Genomic DNA, 20,834 nt, shown 5'->3' with positions numbered 1-20,834 from the left:
TAGAAAAAGAGGGGCATGGCCACGTTTAGGCGCTTTGATACTGCTGTTGCAGAAATCATTCTTTTGGAGGTGAGATATAGAATCTAACTTTCCTCATTGCAGAAGGATCTAGTCTGGTCTCCTGTTGTCTGAACAGTGTGCTTCTGAATGCCCATGAAAAACAGTGCTTAGACACCTGGGAGACTTTATGCTCCAAGTTGAAAGTGGTTGCTTATTCTACTTCCTTCCTATCCTCCATATTTGATTTGGTTAATATATCTTGGTTCTACCAGCAGTCATGTGGTTCTAGATCAGCTTGTTTTTTAGTTACTTATGTAACTAACTTTCTGGATGCTAACTTACAGTCTGATTGACACTTTTTTTCTGACTGAGGTTTTGTTGGGAAAGGAGGGAAGTGCTATTTATTTGCAAACAGTGAAAAAGCAGACTTGAACTTTCTCAATTGAGAAGCAATTTCAGTCAGAAAAATTTCTTTAGCTTTACTGAACAAAATTCCCCTTTGAACAATTTTAATATTATGAGTACATACCAGTGCAATTAAAGGGAGATTGTTCATGCTATTGTTCAGCTATGTTTCTGTTTTCTGCCTGTACTTTGAATGGTTTTGTAACTAATTTTCGTCTTTGATAGTAGTACAGATCTTGGAGAGAAAGGCGGCAGCTGTTTGGGTCAGTATCAAGATACTGACTTTCTGAACGTATGCATCTCTTAGTATGTGAGCAAATCTACATTACTCATGCAAGTGTCCTGTTTATTTTGATCCAGACATGGCTCAGTTTCTCATTTAAATTTAGGCATTCACAAAATTGGATTGCTGGAAAGTCAAGAAGATGGGTGAGATTGGAGAGAGGGTGTTCTGTGTTGTTCTGGGTTTTGTACAATATTCATTTAAGTTAATTTGTTGTGCAGAAATGCCAGGCTGCAATAGAAGATGAGTTACAGAAAGAAGAGGAAGCTTGGAGAAACAAAGTGAGGCAACATGAGGTAAGGTTGTACAATGAGCTTTTGTCAAAAGGCTCTGAGGTTACTGTTATATATTTGAGAATAAATGTTACCCTGTTATGATGGAACTGTTAATATGCCAGACTGTGTTTTTTAATGATAAATATGTGCCAATACCTGTCCCATTTTAAAAGTGGTTGAAGTCTCTCCTAATTGTGTTGGCCTAGGAATTGATCATGAAGCTACAGTTGCAAATAGAAGAGGAGAAAAAGGCCTTGGAAGAACAGAAAGCAAAAGAAAGACAACAACTGGCTGAACAACAGAATATAGCAGCTGTGAAAATCCAAGCTAGATTTAGAGCATTTTTAGTCCGTAAAAAATACGGTCCCATTTTAAAACAATGGAAGTATGAAATGAGAAAGAAGCAGAAAATGCTAGAGGAAGTAGAGAGAGAAATGAAAGAAAGAGAAGAAAAACTGAACAGGCAAATGGAAGAAAACAGGTTAAAGAGAAAAGAGGAAAGAAAGAGACAAGAAGAACTTGAAAGACAAGAATATTTGAAGCAAGTGAGGAGGCATGAAGAATATGAGAAAAAGAAAGCAAGCCTGAGATTGGAAAGAGAAAAACAATTGCAAATAAGAGAAGAACAAAGAAAATTAGAACAAAAAAGAGCAAAAACTGTGATGAGTGAAAATGCAAAGAATAACACAGAAAACATAAAAAAGGATAAAAATACAGAAAATATGAAAGTAATAAGAGAAGACAAGGAGGAACTGAATAAACAAGTAGAGAAACCAAAAGAAAAACACGCTGAAATGATGGATGAAACAAATAATTGGATGATTCCAGCAGAAAGAAATTTGACACCAAGTGTGCTAGGCTCTGAGAAGGAACACTCTTCTCAAGTGAATAATGAGAACTTACACATTAATTCAGTAACACAAATAGAAGAAAATTACTCACAAACAAGTTATCTTGATAAAGCTTCAAATGGTCATATTTCAAAAGATGAATCTCTTAACTCTGATAAAGCTTCAAATGATCATATTTCGAAGGTTGAATCTCTTAACCTAGGTGCTAGTGACATGGTAGAAAATAAGGCAAACTGCATATGCAGCAGCCCACCAAATGTCCAGCCAAATGCTAATAACAGAGAAATTAAAGATCAATTTTCTCAGTGTGAAACTATGAAGAAAAGTTTATTTCCAATGGAAAATGCTAGTGAAGAAGTCAGAGACACCTGGGACAGTAGTCAAGATGTAGCAGATTCTTCTAGTAAAATAATTTTTCCTGATGATATCGAAAAGAAGAGAATAAACTGGATGAACACATGCAAATCTTGGTTTAAAATATATGATGAAAACCAAAGAAAGCAAGCAACTATAAGAAAAAGACTAAGGAAAAGTTCAATTAGCAAGATGCCTCCACTAAGTACAGAAAAGATAATTCATAGTGGCCCTTGGAGTACGTTGCAGCAGGTAACTATATGAAAGTTTGAGAATTAAATGACATGCTATTAAAGAATTAAAAGACATGCTATCACTTTTTTTGTTATTTTCTGTTTTGGTATGTTGGCAGAATGCTATTTATTGTTGAGCAGAAAATAGATATCGTTAGAGTTCCTATGCCCAGGTGCATATAAATAAAATATAATATTTTATATAAATATTATATAATTTATATATAGTATAAATTATTAAAAGGCAAGAGCTCTTACTTTCTGCTAAATTAACAAGGTTTTGCCTTTGTATAAAGGCCCATATTTGAGCTCCTGCTCAACTAGCCCCTTCAGAGTTTTGAGAGGAATAATCTCTTCTAGAAACAAGACATTACTGATCAGCTTAGAGATAGTGTTTTGCCATAAAGGACATCTCCTAGTTGCCAGGACTTATTTTTCTTTCCACTTAAAAACTTACCTTTGTATGCTTCCTCTGTGCTCTCATCTTGATATCCATTCTGAGATGGCTTACTAGGCTAGACACTCTTCTAGACTGAACTAGTTTTGTCTGCTCTACACTCATTATTTATGAGACTGTGACTATTGTTTTCATGTTAGTTTCTCCCACAGAACAGATCAAACCTATCATTGCCATTCTTTTCTGTATGAAAAGATTACCATTAGTTGCTTGCATTTTATGCAGCATTAGTAGACTGTAGTTTCATTCTCTTTTTCATCTTAAGGAAAATTACCATAATATGATGTTGTGCAATGAATGTTCAATATACAAAATATGAGTTTTATTTGTCAATAAATGCATGTAGGTCACAACGCTTACACTCGAAGATTTGCCAGCTTGTAGCCTCTCAACCTTATCTGAGTGTTCAAATCTTCAAGTTTTGACTCTGAGGCGCTGTGGACTGATTGCACTGGAAGGACTAAGTAACTGCAAAGACCTGAAGTATATCAATGTGGAGGTACCAAACATTTTTGATTCTTTTTTATAACATGGGGAGAACTGGCAGTTTTGCTCCTTAGTTGATTATGTAGTTGTGTCCAACTGAATATATAACTTTTAGCCTTAAGAGCATAGGAATAGCAATGAAAAATGTGAACATAATTATACCAGCAGATTTGCAGTGAAAATAACCAAAAACAACATGCTGCAAATGATTCAACCTATACCAAGAAAATATTAGTCTAAATTAGCATAAGTGCAGATCTTCATTACCTCAGTGTCTGATTGATGAGTGGGAAGATGCTCACCATAGCAGGTGCTCAGCTTGAGCAATAGGTACAAGAAAGAGTCCTTTGCAACATACACCCTGCATATTAATTAAAATTAGTAACATATATGCTCAAGGAATAGTACTTATAGTGGATTATCCTAGGGGCCTAATGTTTAGGTATTCTGCACAGTGTCTTACATGGCCCTGTTTAATGACTAAAGAAAACCTTTTCTTTGTAATACATCTTTTTTCCAGAACTTGGCAATTTACATAAAACAGCTTTGTTCATGCTTTTCTTTTAATGTGTTTCAACAACACCATTTCCCAGATGAAAAGACCAAGCAGAGCAAATAGTGAAAGAGAAATCTGAGGAAGAATTATTAAAATGGCCTAAGGAAGGGGATGTTTAAGAAGCAGGATCCCTTGGAGAAAGAATATTAGCTTAGAACAGTGTTAATGTTTCTGACCAAAGTACCTCTAAATGTGGACTTTTGCTCTTAGTAAGTAGGATTCCAGCAAAATTACAGCTGTCTTCATTAGCATCTAATATATATGATGTTTCTATGGAGTTTTTAGTTCATTCTCCGAGGGCTTTGAGAAGGAGAAAAATATATATGGAAGAGACTGCTTTGTTCTTAACTTCTTTTTATGGTTTTTTTTTTTGTTTCAACTTTGGGCATTTTCAGAGCCAGAATGAAGTTCAAGATATATTCTTGTTCTATTTCAGCAGGACACAAAAGATTGTTTCTAGGACTCTTTTTTTTTTTTTTTTTTTTTTACTAATGGAAAAATAGGGATGCCCTTACTCCTAGTTAAGAGTTTAGCATAAAAAATAAGCAATTAAGACAATCTGCTATATTTTTACTTAGTTCTGATACTTCACTTCAGATGCTATTTAATATTCTCATTTTATTTTATTGCAGGAGAACAACATTCAGGTAATTGACTGTGAAAATCTGGAAAATCTCTGTATTCTCATTCTGAATAAGAACCGTCTTTCATCAGTTTGTGGCTTAGATGGATGCAAAAATCTCCAAAATCTTGAACTTTCCTACAATAGAATCGCTCGAATTGGTAAGAAAATTATTCCAATTTGTATAACAATATTTATGCAGTTTTTATTCCAAATTATACACCTCTTGGATTCAGAGAGTCAGCTGCTAAACCAAAGGAGACAAAGGAGGTTTTTTTGGGAAAAAACCTGCATCTTAAAGCATGGCTTAGCTACTGCCATGTTTTTTATCTAGCAGGTATGTAACTATTGTCAGCCAAAGAGAATTAAAATCTTTCTGAAAAGGCCAGTAACTTTATCTGCACTAAGTCAGCTGGAAAATGTGAGTAGCCTGAGTTCAACTTACCTACAGACATAATGAAAGCAAAACCTAGCCATGCAACTGCAGGGAATTCCAGTGTTCCTGACACAGTAAGTATTTGTATAGAAATCGTGTTGTCTGTCTTGAGTCTTCTGGACAATAGGAAAATAACTAAAAACAATTATTAAGCTTGTAGATTAAACACATGCACGTAAGACTTGCAAATAAAATATATCTCCACTGTTAAAAAAGATTGTTAAATAACACTATGAATATGGATAATACAGTTCCATGATAAACAGCAAGGGTGTAGCAAACAGAAAATGGGAAAGCTTAAAAAAAATCTGTAGATGTAGAGACTTTGGTGAAGATATAAATATTTTTTGCTACTATGTGTAAATGTTAGTACTTACGAAGAAAATCTTTAATAAGTGAGAATAGAAGTGCTGGGAAGTCAATGTTTACTGTTAAAGTATATCAGTACTCTAAGGAGGAAGAGTAAAATGGTTAAAAAGTTTCATCGGTATTTCTGTGGCAAATAGTGCTTGATAAGATTGATCTCATTTAATAAAAATGTCTGCAAGACTACTGTAAGAATAACATATAACGTATAACATCATTATAGTGGATGACGTTTAAGAATGTGACATCCATGTGGAGTGTGATAACTTCATACAGGCCAGTGGAGGAAAATCCTCTCGTACTTTCTCTTTAGTGCAGTGCACTGCTACAATGACTGGATCTCTAATGAATTTAAAGTGGGTAAATAAACGTTCACAAAAATCATCTTCAAATGTGGTTTTTTGTCCTCTCTGGAATTACTTTGAGGATTTTAGGTTAAAACAGATGCATAAAACAGGATATATTTCATATCATAACATATGGAATAGTTGCACAGAATGCATAAAAATGGATTTGTGGGTTAGCATATCCCTTCCATCTCTAAATCTTGCAGGATGTCCCTTAGCAATTTTGGAAGCCCCAGTACGGTGTAGTAAAGCTTATTTATGTTTGTAATATTTAAGTGCTAATGACTTATTGTAGGAAATTTCTGGCATCCTATTATTTCTCTTCTTATTCTTTTCCCTTGTCATTGAAATATAGCATTGGTAGGGGAAAAATTAGATTTACCAAAAACCCCTTAAAAATAGCAGGAAGATATAGTGTCAATTATGCTTTTTCCCTTAAGAATGCCTGATCACAAATTAAGTAATTGTGACAGTAACAGACCAAAGTTGAGTGCATATGTTTGTATTTTGAAGATTAATGCTTTGCTTAAAAATTTTCACGCACAAAAAGTAGCATTTTAACTCAAATCTTCGAATATACTTCTGTAGAGTGTCTATATTGCCATAGAATGCTAGGTAAAATCCTGGCAACTGAAGGAATAGCAATGCATAACCATGGACGGTCATGGTCATAAACGCTGCTTTCAATATACTCTTTTTAAGACAGAAGTGACTTCAGAACTGCATCAGTAGTTCTCAGAGTCCCTAGCTAACAGACTTCAGCTGCACTTTGCAAATTGCTGAGAACTTACCTAAAACTTCTCCTTGAATCTTGCTAAAACCATGTATTTGTCAACAAAATGCTTTTCCTATGGCTGCTATAACTTTTGTTTGTTGCAACATATGTAAAATACACAGTATCTTCTGGAAATGTGCGGAAGATTTTCATGTTTATATTTAATTTTGCACGTGGGCAGAAGAACCAGTAAAATACCATCTGCTTGTATTACATTATTCTCTCTTGTGTATTTTCTGTTGAACTGTATTTGATAATTCCAGAATGTTCTGAATGCCGAGTGGGTGAGGAGGAGCAAAAAAGAGATGCTTTGTGCAGCATGCAGAGAAGGAAATTTCCAGATTCTTTTTCACCTCCTTGCCTTTTCTTATTGTGTGTGCAGTCTCTCTTCTCGGTCCCACTCCAGGCTCAAAGTGTGCTTTTAAAGTTTCCAGTACTGCTAAGCTGGTAACTGAAAAGTGGAGATTTAAGAGCTGCTCTTGTGAAAGTCTTGGGAACCAACACACGAAAACACGAGAGTATTTTTGAGACCACTAGATGGTGCTGGTTCCTTTTTTATTTGTGTCCAAGCACGAAAATAAAATATAGGCTCTTGTAGTCAGGGTAGTATGTCATGGGCATGTTTGAAATTTTTCAGAATAATTAAAGATTTGTATATCTATTTGATAAAGCACAGTTTTGAAGTTACATTATAAGACGTGTGTTATATTTAAGATGATATCACTTTAATGTCAGACAATTGCATTCTTTTCACTATGCTTTCCATTTTTAAATTAAAATTATTGGAATGCTTATATTGAGATTTTTTTTTAAATTTACTGCTGTTTTGCTATTTAATTTTAATTGCTTCAGTTTTCTTCTTATAATTTGTTTTCATTTTTAAGTCCTCTTCTGTATTATCAATACTCTATGGATTGCAAAATGATCTCTGGTTTCATAATCTAGTATGTTTTCAGAGGACAGCCACAAAGAGATTCACTGTTGTAAAGCTCATCCAGCTTCCTTTGGGGAGCTTGTGAAATTTTGGGTCAGGTAAAGATGAGACAAAGTGTTGCCTCAAATAATCCTAAATTTACTAAGTCATCTAAGGACACATAAAACAGAAGTAAAATCAGAAATTCCTTACACATTTAATGAAGGATGTGCCCTCAAAGGAATTTTTTACTACAGAGATACAGAAAAGCTGCTCGAACCTGTAGCAAGTTAGATGGATCAGTGCCATTGCATGTGTAAGACTATGGAAAGACAATGTAATTTTTGCTGTCATAAGGATTACTTGGGTTACATTCTGTGAAAGAAACAGATGCTGATGGGAATTGCTTCACATTTCTGCATAGAGATTGCATGCTTTTTAATGTAGATGGCAGGAGTAAATTTGCTGAGAGTGGAATGGCTATAGTAGTATAGCTTTGTTCTTAAAGGCACTACATTTTCTTTATAAATTTCTTCATTAAAAATTTTTGGTCATAATTCCTTAAACAAGACTAATTTAAATAATAGCTGTAGTACTGGCCTAAGTTTTAATACAGTTTTTTCTATCGTTGCTGATACATTAACAACAAAACTTTTTAAAAAATGAAATAATAAAAATTAACTTTTAAACATAGTGTTTTCACTCTGATGTATGATTTTAAGAGGGCTGTTAGCTTTTCACAGAGTTCAGAGCTGTAGTAAAGTGGTTAAAGCATAGTAAGTACAGTTTATCATTTAAAGAATGTTCTCTAGCAGAAGTACCAAAGAGATTATGAACTGTTATTATTGCTTGATTAACAGGATCAAAAATTTGTGAACCTTATGCCCTGTATATGTGATAGGGTCAAAATACAGTAATTCTTTTTAAACCCTATACAGAAGTAATATTAATTTTTACATCAGAGAATGTACAGAAAATTCAGAGTTTTCTTACTACTCGAGTAACAAGAGATTTTATTTCACTGTGTCTTAAATCTTGAATTTTCAGGTGGTCTGGAGTCACTGAAAAATCTCCAACAATTAATTGCGGACCATAATCAGTTAATCAGCACAAAAGGTCTTTGTGAGGTACCTACTCTCATTCACCTAGACTGCTCTTTCAATCATCTCACACAAGTTGAAGGCATTGAGAATTGTGGCCTACTTCAAGTTCTGAAGTTGCAAGGCAATAATCTCCTGGAGGTAAAAGCTTTGAATTTAGTGGCTGTTGTGCATACGTCTTTGCTAACAGTCATATTTTTCAGCATTCTGAGCATGTGCTCTTTGATTGGCGTGGGATGTTTCATGCTCTGGGGTAAGATTTTTTTTTTCCCTTATCAGAGATACAAATGGCTAGCAGTTAATTGTTTTCTTACTCGCAAGGCCTTGACTCTCAGTGATTGTGGTTCCTCCTTCATTTATAGCATCTAGTTTTTGGTTTGTATTATATAGTTCTGATTTTGTTTAAAATGTAACAAACTATTATTTTTCCTTATAGGCCCTGTTATAATAGTAAGATAATTATATCAGTCTGGTAATAATTATACCATTTTCATTGCATATAAGTAATTACTTGTTACTGTTACTTGTATGTAATGATAATATCATTATTGTCCCTCTGATGATAATCATGCTTATTTAATGTATGTTGATTCTCCAAAACTTGAAATTTGTGCTGCAGCATTTAAAATAGGAAAGTTGTTTGGCAGCTCTATGCTTAATCGTATTTTCTAACAGTTATTCTCCTATGAATTCGAGAGATGAAAAGCATTGTCAAAAAGCAGCAAATAACTGCATGAATAAGTGAGGCTGTGACTCTTGGGCTCTTGTTTTGTTTTTTTTTCTTTAATTTTTTATATTGGCTATTCAGATGTGATAGAAAAAATGAAAAAGTATTTACCACCTGATATCTAGAGATCATCAGCTGGTACGTACTTTATAAGGAAATGATACATATATTCAAAATGTTGCTTGTATTTAGTAATGATTTATGAAAAGCATCTGGTAAGCATTCCATTGTTCTTTCTCTAATTTATAGTAATCTTAAATAACCATCTCCTTTCTATTTAGCTTCCAAGACTGGAAAATCATGTTCTCTTAAGAGAACTATATTTGGATGACAATAGCATTTCTTCTCTGAGAATGCTTTCTTTGTATTGGTTGCCCCTATTGCAGATTCTTTTGCTGTCTCAAAATAGGTAAGTAAGAAATATTCTTCCACTTACAGAACTGATCCAGAGGAATTTATTAACATAACACTTGTCTGAAAAGTATAATTCTCAGTATGGTTCAAATTTCACTATCTTTTTGGGAAATTCTTTAAAAATAATAATATGTGGTTAGTATGTAATTATATTGGCTACCTCTATCTAAGAAAATTTGGAACAGCATTAACTATGTAAATTAATTTTTTTTTATTTTAGATGTTATGTGAAAATAATTCTTGAGCATTGTGGCATTATTAAAACCATGGTGGGTTTCTTTCTTTCTTTAGCAATTGTTTCTAGAATATGTCTGTCAAACTTCATACTTCACAGCTAGCTTATTCAAAACAGACTTTGAAGGCTATGTTAAGGGCAAGTACTAGAGTTAGAAAGGAAAAATAAGAATGTTTTTTATTTTACATAATAAAATAATACCCTCCAAAACAAGTATATTTGCTTTACTTTTTCACTCTTATGGTTCTGTTTAAAAGGTATAAAACCAAGAAGGATCAAGACAAGCAGCATAAAACTGTATCATGCATTCAAGTCCTCTGTCATTAGTTTTCTGTTTGTTTTCTAAGATAATCTATGCATCTTTAGCGGTAGAATGACCAGATATCCTGGATTAAGAATCTGTATGTTCCACACCCCCCTTTTTGTCAATTTAAATTCTGCTAAAAAATATATATGAAACATTTATTAAAACTTGCAATATATTAATAGGAAAATTAATTTTAAATTAATATCCATTATTTTTCTATTCTATGATCATTTTGTTCTGAATAAGACTGATCTCAGCTTAACAAACATAATACTACGTACCATATATAGAAATGCACTCTCAACTGATTACTTCACTCTCCTGTTAGTGAATAGATGTTTTTAAATGGTGATTCATCTTCCATTTTTAGCTGCTTGCTTTGAGACTAATCATAGCCTAAAAGTGCCTGTTCATCTTCATTGACTAGAAAAAAAAATCAAAATGACCACCTCATGTGAAGGTGTCGGCATCTGAACAGGAGAATCCCATCCTATGTGACATTTAGTTCAGCAGAGCCAGTTGTGTCTGGGAGCCTGTGGGAAAAAGGATGTGTGAGACTGAGTCCTGTTATTGTAAGCTATGTCCTTCATGGAAATTGAATATTATATAAGTATATACAACCTATATTTTTATATAACTTTTCAGATTGTTTTCATAACATCTCTAGTGAAGTACTATTCATGCAGACTCTTGGATGTAAATAAAATATCTACAGACTCTAATCTTCAAGTTCTTGCTCATGCTTCTAGGGTTTTGGATTTTTTGTTCCTTTATTAATTCTTCTGGAGTTTGGAGAAAGTGCTTCCTGCCTGTGATTAAGCAAGAGCATAATGTTAAGCATTAGATTTTGAGTCACACTGCTTGATTTAATCCTTGTTCTTAGCTATGTTTTTTCTTTGTCTTGTTTAGCTTTTTTTGTGGAACACACAATAACGTGGCTCTATGTTCTTGTAGTTTCCTCTTTTTCCTCTGGTGTTCTATCCTGTGTGTAATAAAATGTTTGCAAAACTCCTTGAAGATCTCATATGCCTGTTAGGGACTTGACTTGTGAGGACAGTCTCATTTTGAATGCAGCCTCTGGATTTAGGTTGTGCTGGACTGGCCATGTAGATGTACCTTAAGTCACTTGTTTAACCCATTGTCTTACAGTTTTCAATGTCCCTTATAGTGCTTGCTCTGGTTTTCCAGTAGCCAAGCAGAGATGCAGTGTTTGGTCTGCTGAGTTCCTTTTGCTGGGCTGTGAGAAAGGACATATTTTTGGATCAACAGTCTGGATGTACTAAAAATAAATATACATTTTGCCCCCAAACAATTCCCCTTATTTCCATGATGTGTCTGTAGCTTTCATCAAATCTTTGGGACTAACAGGACAAGATAGCCTTAAATTTATATTAAAAGCCTCAAAATTCCTGGCATTTCAGTAGCCTGCTCTGTTACACTCACTTTATGTACACTTATAAGCAGCTCCATATGTGTGTGCTATAGCATAAGTAACTCGATGTTCTATAGAAACAGTGAATGTAATGGAGTAAGCTGTTGAAAGAAAAGCTGTTTCTTTGCTTTTATCCTACAGCCGGTGCAATTTTGTGAATTTTTTCCAAGTGTGCACTGAGTGCCATTTCCTCTTTACTGACTGCAGGAAGCCAATATAATGATAATTCTATGAATCTGTATTCTTTCTGAAAGTGAGGTACTGTGAAAAGAAAATTCTTACACTAATTTACAAGACATTTTTATTCCTGAGATGCTTTGTCTGCATCATAAATCAGAAATTATCAAAGGTAAAACTCAAAAAAATATTTTTTTTAATTGTTTTAAACCTACAGTGTAACAAGGAAGTGAAACAGGTAGTGGTTATCTCCCTCAAATAGAAAAAAGACAGCTATTTCACCACTGCTGCTTTTATTAAGTGTTTTATTGTGGCTTTTACATACAAAGCATATTCTTGATTAATGCACGATTGACCAAAGACGATGATGAATCTCTTCTTGACTTGGTTTCCGCAGAGCTGGGACTATGAAGATCCATGCTCTATTTTGTAGCAGCTGAGGAGACAATTGTTAAGTTAGTTTTAAAAAGAGACATATTCTTTTTTCTTTTGTGGTGGATAAAGAATTAGGTATAGGAGAAAGCAACCTTGTCCTTATATAAGGTTAATAAATTTTTAATATGTGCTAAGAGTTCATGTAGCATTTACATTTACATGTAATCCCATTTAATTATGTAACTTATTAGTTAATGTCTTTTTAATTTAAAAGTTTTACAGTGAGATGCTAAATGTGCTGTTCAGGTAGACATTCTTTTTCAACTTCAAAATTGACAAAATCCCTCCTGAGATTTCTGTTTTAATGTGGTATTAATAAGACAAAGTTATTTGTTTTGCTATCTTTTGCCTTTCAGTAAGATAACCTAAGTGAGATGGATAAAAATTTAATGCAGTCACCTGAAAAAGTTCTTTTTTTATTTTGGGAAAGTGGTTTGGCCCCAATCAAATTTGTTGTGAACATGTTGCTCCCATGTTTTTGCATCTAGATGAATGGTATTCCTAAAAGGCTTATAATGGAAGTGATAAAAAGTTGGTTAAGTTCTTTCTTAGCATGCATTGTTCTCTCAAATATATATTCAGTTTTAACTGAATTTCTCAAATGTGAGAGTTGAGTTCCTTGCAAGCCATGCTGTTTTGAGAATTTGACTGCTTTCCCAGAATTAGCGTGGTGAATCTAAATGTCATTGGATGTTGAAATAAGTCATTAATGAAAAAAGCTGTACCGATAGTGCTTTTCTTCATCCTATCCTTACTATCCTAGATTTTTAAAATAATTTTTAGCAATTCTTTGCTGGTGATAAGTTTATCTCTAAGTATGTGGCATCACGGGTAATGTACTTGAAGTACTGCCTACTAGAGTATTTATGAAGTGGCTGCCTGACAGATTTCCTATATTCTGTGAATTTGCCACTTACAAATATGGTGATTATTGCAAACTGAATTGTCTTTAATTTAAGGAATGAAAAAGAAATCTGGTCTTCACATGAAGATCTAGATTATGAGAAATTTATTTTACTTATTTTGCCTTGCTTCCTGCTAATTGCTTAGTAACATCAATGCTAATTTTTCTGGGGAAAAGCAGTTGCATGGTAGGATTTAGACCATCTTGAGCAGCAACTGTTATTCATATTCAGAAACACAATCTTCATTTTCTCTGATATATACTTGCAACAATTCTTAAGTCTTGTTTTCTGATATAGTTAAAGAACATAAACTCTATCTCTGACCTGTTCTGCTAGTGCCTTAAATGGGAGCAGAAAAAGGAAGCTATAGCTTTCTTTTTTGTGAATGTCTTTTACTTTTGTGTCTTCTTTGTAATTTATATCTCTCTTATGCCCAGGGCTAATGTGACAAGGTCAAGTAGTATTAAGTTTTCAGTAATGTCCTTTGTCTTTCTGGTTTGAATTTTCTTAGGAAAAAAATTAACAAAGAATGTCGGTAAAGGGAAAGCTATAGAATGACAGAGAAATGTTTTAACTCTCATAATGCCAACGGCAGGCAAGGACAGTCCAGTGGACAATTTCTAATTCACCACAGTATATGCTGATAAACATCCAGAGAACTCATGATAAATAAAAACCCTGCATTATCCTTTGTCCCTTATGCAAAATATTACTTTTTTTCTGTGTGTATATATATATATATATATAGTCATGAATTTACAGGCTTTTGCAGCCATAATACTAGCCAGTAATATCTATGATGATATTTGCTACAAATATTAAATATATTTATGTACTATTGACTGATGATGAGAAACTAAAATGCTGGAATTTCTAGTACTATATACGCATATTCATATAAGGCTTAATGCTTTGTAGAGTCAATACTTTTTCATAGTTATTTGATTCCATGGAAAACTTCCATAGCACGAAGAAAATAGATCTAACTAGGATTAGAACCAGGACAACTTTACAATGTAGTTTGAGAAAGAAATGGAACTATAGTGGCATGTACTCAGTTGTCTTTATATCTGTTTCTCTGAATTTACTCTTAAAATGTAATGTTGTCATATAGAAATACTTCTCAACTGAATGTGGAAATGATTTTTTTTTTCTGCTTTAAATTTGGTTGTATTTTCAATAAGATTAAATAATCTACAACCAACATTTAGTCCATAATTAGTGCACCAGAGTAAAATTCAGCTCTGCCTTTCCATTGTAAAGCCTGTGCTGGAAACACAACAGTCATACATTTCAGCAACAAAGACGCATTTTTGTCTCTCAATAATTTTGAGTACATTTCATTTTTTTGTAGGGTCATATTTCAGGCAAAAATAATTCTGATTTATACCTTTCATGGGCACTACACCCTGAGAAAATACTACTTTCTGTGACTAGCATTCACAAACTGACCACATACAGTGCCATTTCTGTACCATTCTCTTGTAATGATAGGGCCTTGCCCCTACAGGGATGAAACATGTTACCTAAACATGTATTTCTTTAAAAAATGTATAGTTGATGTACTATATGCTTAAGCATTCTAGTTTTAGTTGACAATTTTGATTCTTTGTATCTTGATTTTTACCTTTTCCTGCCTCTCATAGTTAACATAAAAAAAGATAAACTTTAATCTGAAAATATTAGACAATAGCCTGGCAGCTGAACAAAACATTCAATATTCGTTCATACATCAATGGAAGTTTGTAAGAAAAGAAATAACACTGAGCCTTAGTCTTTTAGTAGTAGCAGTAACACACATCTTACAGTCCCAATCCCATTTTGTTGAATGTCAGCTCAGTTTCTTTACATTTACTCTTTAGTATTGCAAACAAGATTTTTGTCCTGTCTTTAGTACTGCTTTACTGCACTATTGCTCAAGAAAAGCTCTGATAATGCAAGAGGAGCCATTCCATAGCCAATTCCATAACTGTCTCAGTAATCACCACCTATTTGACAGAGTCTGACAGAAGTAGTAAGACAGATGAAGCATAAAAATATATTGCAGGATAGTCCAGCCTTGACCTGTTGAAGAACACATCCATGACAACAGTTATGCTAGTTTTAGGGTCTAGGAAGTAATGTGCTGATTGGAGAAGAGAAACAACCTGTTAAGAAGTTTGAGCAATGAGGAAAGCCGAAAGAGACCTAGAAAATTTTATTTTTTCTCCAGAATCAGGACCTTCTATTAGTACCATTCTAGTTATGGTGCCTAAAGGAAAGCCAGCTGAGTTGTGTAAATTTTATAAGACTTCAGATCTTCACCACAAAATGCAGGGAACAGAATTAAATATTTATCAGATAAAAAAACATTAATGAGAAAATATTAAAAACCAAGGTGCTGAGAAAACTAAGAAATACTTTCAAGTTAGGACTTCAGTAATTAGTCCTAGCATCTTGGATAGATAAATGGGCATTTACTTATATAAATAAGTAAATTTTCATACCTGCAAATGATTCTGGTGCCTTTCTGTTGAACCGCTGATAAATTTTTAAAAAGTTCTTTTCTGTTTTGTTCTTAGATTAATTGACCTTGTGCCTTTAAATTCATTTGTGTTTCTGGAAAAGCTTGATATCAAAAATAACTGCTTGTCAGGTGAGTTGTGTTAAAAAAAAATAAAAGCCCCATTCAAATAAGAACATCTTAGTTAAATTATAGACTGAATTGAATGGGATTATTCTCATGTATTTATAACAGATATTTATATATGGAAAATATATAAATATTTTCCAAACATGAATGTTATAGATATTAATTAAAACTATACTGTGTAGATAGCAGTCTTGCTTTTAGGACTGCATGATGTTGGTACATTTTACTTTCTTGTAAGAGTTTTTGGGAAATAAAATGGTTCTGCATTTGGACATATTTAGGCTTCTTTCTGCCATATTACAGATCTTAAAGATGTCCATACCTGGTTTAGCGGCTGTCATAAACTAAAGGAGTTGTCATTGAGTGGGAATCCTCTTCTCCAAGAAAAGAACTGGAGGTAAGCTAAATCAAAAATCAGAATCAGACAACAGATTGTTGTATATATCTTAGTTAAACAGTAGAAACTCCCACATATAGTCTGAACAGTCTCGCTGCTGTGACAGGTTCACATTGCACATGGCTAGTGAAGGAGAAGTGTCTGTTAGAAGAAAAAGTCAGGATGAATGTTTAATTTTTCCTTAGTAGTTGAAAATGAGCCTTTTTTATCCTTCTTCAATTTCCTTATCTCTACATCAAAAATTAATAGGTCTTATAATTATGAAAGAGATGTAAGTGTAATGCTATTATTTGCCCCTCAGTGGTGTATAATACTGGAATGATGATCTGAAAAATCAAAGATCTAGTCCTAGAGATTATGATATGTCCCTATATAAAAAATGAGTGGGGTAGAAAAGAAACTTGACATACAAAATTATATGCTGTTACCATGATTCCTGAAATAAGTAGTTAAATGGGTTTGTAAACCATAGGAGTAAAATTCCAAATAAATAGGTTTTTTTGTATGATTATTTTGCATATGAGACAGAGTACTTGAGGTGTGGCCTCACTAGTGCTAAGCACAGGAGTATGATCACTACCCTAGTCCTGCTGGCCACACTAGAATCTAAAAAAGACAAAATCACCCTTACATTACATTTATATCTTCCATTTGAAGATTTTTGTACAAATTTACGATTGTTGATTGTTGGGGAGGGTGAAACAAGGAAACCTTATGAATGTGATTGTTTGGCAGAAGATTCTGAAAATAAGAAGCCTAGAATCGAAGTAGAAATGAAATGCTGAAAATGACTGCTTTGAGTCATGATGCTGAGTACTAGTTACTGTATGACCAAAGAACAATAGCCTAGCCAGCTAAAGGAGAATCCCTGGTTGATAAAACAATGTCCTTCTGCTGATAGAAAGTCCAAAGGTCAAGAAGCAAGGAAAGAACTTGTAAAGCTTTTAGAGTTTAAAATGCAACACTGTATGTTAATATGGGGATGCTCATAGGCTGTATGTAAAATCTTTAATGGGTGTATCTTGTAGTGATTGGTTTCTAAGAATTAGAATATTCACTATAGAAAAAGATACATTGTATTGTAACAAGAACTTAGCCCTCTTACTTTTTACCCTGCTCCCACCTTTTAGTTCCTCTTTCCTTCCCCTCTCTTGGCTCTTGTTTCTCACCCCTCTCTCAGCTCTTAGCCTTTCCCCTCTCTTACCCCTCTCTTGTCCTCCCCCTCTCTCCTAAGCCTCCCTGGTTTTCCCCGCTCTCCCTCTGTTGCTCTTGTTTCCTCCCTCCCCATCTCTAACCTCTTTTTTCCCTCTCTCCCCACACTCTCTCCCCTCCCCCGGACCACGTGTTCGCCGAGGCTGGTGGCGGACACAGGTCTCTCCCTCTCTTTACCCTTATAATAGATTGCTTATACCTGAACAGCTTGACCCTGAAGAAGTCTCTCACCACGAGCGAGCATTTTAGACACCAATAGCTGATCAAAAGAAAATACTCAAATATTTCTAACTTTTCATTAGAAGTGTTTGAGTGGTTTAAAAGATAGCTATGCAAGTACATTCTTGATTGATTTGTACTCATGATTGCTGCAGGTAGATTCATTCATAAAATTCTGTGACTGTGACAGAATGTTTTGAATTTCCGTTTCCATTGTTTGAATTCCCACTATTTTACAAAACTGTTATTTCACTAGTAATCTGGAGGGAAAAGGTTTCTGAATTTCAGTATAACTATGAGAACTGACACTTTAGATTGCTTAAACTAATAGAGTTTTTATGATTAGACAAGAGATGAATTTTTCTAAAGGATTTAAAGTATGGGATACTATGAAGTATGGATTTGGTGAATACAGCATTGACTGTAACTTCAGACAATATGTTCCAGTGAACTTTACATAACCCCTTCATACCAACAAAGGAATTAGTTGTAAAGTCTCCCAATCAGTTTTGTAGTTTCATGTCCAGCCAGCGATAACACCAACAAAAGTGAAGTAGTAAGAAATCTCTTTCTAAAAATTAAACCCTGGGATCAGTCTGACTACTCCTAGGGGAATATGTTTCAATGCTGAAATGATTAATAGAGCCTCTTAAGTGACAGAATATTCACCAGGAAGTTTTCACTAAATGAAATATTGACTCAGCCCTTCACCAGGAGGAACCCAGCTGGAAAAATGAGTGTCGAGAGCCCACAGCTCTAAGAGACAAAACTTCCATCATTGATCAACTTTGATATGTCACTGTTTTGGTGTATTGCTGTTCAACATCCACTTTGGTAATTTCTCTCTATGCGTTCAGGAATTGTTGATCCAAATCCATAATTTTATTGCAAATGTACTTCAGACGGTCTTAGCCTTCCTTAATGGGCAGTAGAGAAGGAAAGTTTTCTACTTGCAAAAACTGATGTTCTATTCTGTTATTTGGAATATTATAACATGGTCATAAAAACTCTGATTTTCAGCTTAGTGTATGTTATCTGAGCTGAGTAGTAGTCCTTTACCTTCACAGGGAATAGTCAGGGAGCTCCAAAATTTTGAAAACAATACTCTTTTTTAATAATAAGGGGATTTACAGCATACAATTAGTATTCTTTCAAGAGTTAGTGTTACTTAAAACTGAGTTAATGAAAATATTGAGAGTTGATATAATTTTGCAGTCTTCAAACTTTCAACAAATTGTTCTGGTACAAGAAATATGTGAAACAAGATTGCAGTAGCAGCTTACATCTCTCAATAACACAAATGAAACCGCATGGATGGTACACTTTTTTTAATGTTTTTTGGGGTTTTTTTCTCTTTGATTAGGTAAGTTTCTCATTCATATCCTTTCTTACATCAGTGGCCATTGCTGTCCTTTTTATAGCAAGGAAATTTCATCTTTGCTCTCATTCTTTTCACTGACTTGATTTCAGTATTTCAAAAGTAGTTTTTTTTTCCCTTGTCAGGCATACTGAATACTTGTCTGTCACTATATGTGGTATATGCAAATGATAAAGGGACTAGAATTGGCAAGGTTTAGTATTTTGTGCAGTTTAAAAATTTAAGTTTTTTAATGTGTCAACATAATCAGCTCTGTATCTTAATCCTATGTTTTATTTTGCTGTGTTGCCTACTAATCAAATGAATTACAGGTGCCTATGCACAAGTGTGTCAAATTTTCCCATTAAGGTTTGTGCAGGTAAAATTCTAGCTCTAGTGATTTGAGATTATTGCCATGCACAAGTGTGTCAAATTTTCCCATTAAGGTTTGTGCAGGTAAAATTCTAGCTCTAGTGATTTGAGATTATTGCCATTGACTTTCTTGGTGTCAGTATTTCATCAGTGCTCTTTATACCAATTAAGTATTAAGAAGTCTTGCTATGTTCTGTGTTTTATTCTTTATGTTATTCTTTAGTTTAAGTATAAATTCTTAGTTAATATGTTAACATATGAAATAAGGACAAATGTATGCAAAAATTTAGAGAGCTATCTTCATGTTTTGTATTGCTACACGATTGTATCAATAAAATGGGTGTTTTAGCATAAGTATTTTTTAAAAAAAACTAATTGATTTTTTTTTTTCTTAAGGTCTTCCATGTTGGAGGTCCTTCCTAGTTTACAGTTGCTTAATGGTGAAGTCTTAATCCATCCTACTTTACCCACAACTGAAAAAATCAAAGCATCAGAATTAGGAACTTTTCTGGAACTTTGTCAAGTTCAAATTGCGGAAACTATTCAACTGAAAAGAAAGGCCACTGAATTGGAGTACGTATTTATGTGAATATAAATTGTATTCAGAAATATTTTTTTACGTATTGTTACTGAAGTTCTGGTTGGCATATGAATTTTACTCAAGGTTTTTTGCCCGGAAATATATTAGGATAAGAAAGAGATTAGAATCATTGACTTCAGAGCAAAGTCTGTTTTAGACAGATATTAAGTTATGAGCGCCTTGAGTTTTGTTTCTTTAAGTTTGAGAAAACAAGTGGTTCAAAAACCTGCAGTTAGAAGTAGTTAAATGCACACAACATAGTATAGTGCTATGCAGGAATTGTAGTTTAAATCCTGAAAGTTGTATAATCATATTAACAACATATAAGCATATTAACATGATTTCCAACTTTAACTTAACTTTAACTCTAATTTGGCTCTAATTTGGTACGATGTGCTTTATTTGCATTTCTGCGTTTGTTTTCCATGTGTAAGTTATTCACATTCTAAATAATTGAAAAGATTTGACCTCTTTTCTCTTAAGGTAGTGAATTAGATGAATCTGTGTACAGGTCTTTAATTTTGTCATACTTGCTACCTCTATCACTGTTACCATGGTTAGTTGTCCAGTAGCTTCAGCTTAGACCATGCAAGTGGTTATTTATCACTTACACATGCTATGTTTTAATAGTTTTAAAATATCTAAGTATCTCAAACTTCTCATTTCTGCACATGGTAATACTGCATGGTTTTTCCTTGCATAGTTCCTTTTAATTTCCTAGCAGGTTCAGAAAATCCTTATAGTCCTTTGAATATCCAACTAACATTTTAATTTTTGGAAAACTAGTTTTTTTGATTCTACCAGGTACTGAACATTACCCCAGAGCAGGTGAAGCATGTAATGTTTTACCTTATTTTAGTTTGAAGTTTGCCTTGCATTTGTTGGTTCAGGAAAAGCATGCACATTTTTTTCAGAATCTGGCTATTTTGTGTTTCCATGTAAGCCTGTACATCCTTGGTATCTTGTTACTAGCT

At 33.8% G+C, this 20,834-nt stretch overlaps 1 protein-coding gene across 1 annotated transcript in view; it reads left to right on the top strand.

Annotated features, from left to right (window-relative positions):
- Positions 1-20,834, top strand: part of LOC131572828 (leucine-rich repeat and IQ domain-containing protein 1-like) — a 103,894-nt gene that overhangs the window by 5,557 nt on the left and 77,503 nt on the right. The window contains exons 6-14 of the mRNA XM_058826211.1: positions 910-984; positions 1,170-2,420; positions 3,205-3,357; positions 4,533-4,683; positions 8,407-8,600; positions 9,468-9,595; positions 15,653-15,726; positions 16,027-16,120; positions 19,677-19,853. Of these exons, the coding sequence (XP_058682194.1) occupies positions 910-984; positions 1,170-2,420; positions 3,205-3,357; positions 4,533-4,683; positions 8,407-8,600; positions 9,468-9,595; positions 15,653-15,726; positions 16,027-16,120; positions 19,677-19,853 (2,297 nt within the window). The remainder of the gene's footprint in view (positions 1-909; positions 985-1,169; positions 2,421-3,204; positions 3,358-4,532; positions 4,684-8,406; positions 8,601-9,467; positions 9,596-15,652; positions 15,727-16,026; positions 16,121-19,676; positions 19,854-20,834) is intronic.

This window comes from Poecile atricapillus, chromosome Z, assembly GCF_030490865.1.
Source record: "Poecile atricapillus isolate bPoeAtr1 chromosome Z, bPoeAtr1.hap1, whole genome shotgun sequence".
Taxonomy (NCBI): Eukaryota; Metazoa; Chordata; class Aves; order Passeriformes; family Paridae; genus Poecile; species Poecile atricapillus.
The sequence above is the reverse complement of the archived record's forward strand: the minus strand, read 5'-3'. Positions and strand labels throughout refer to the sequence as shown.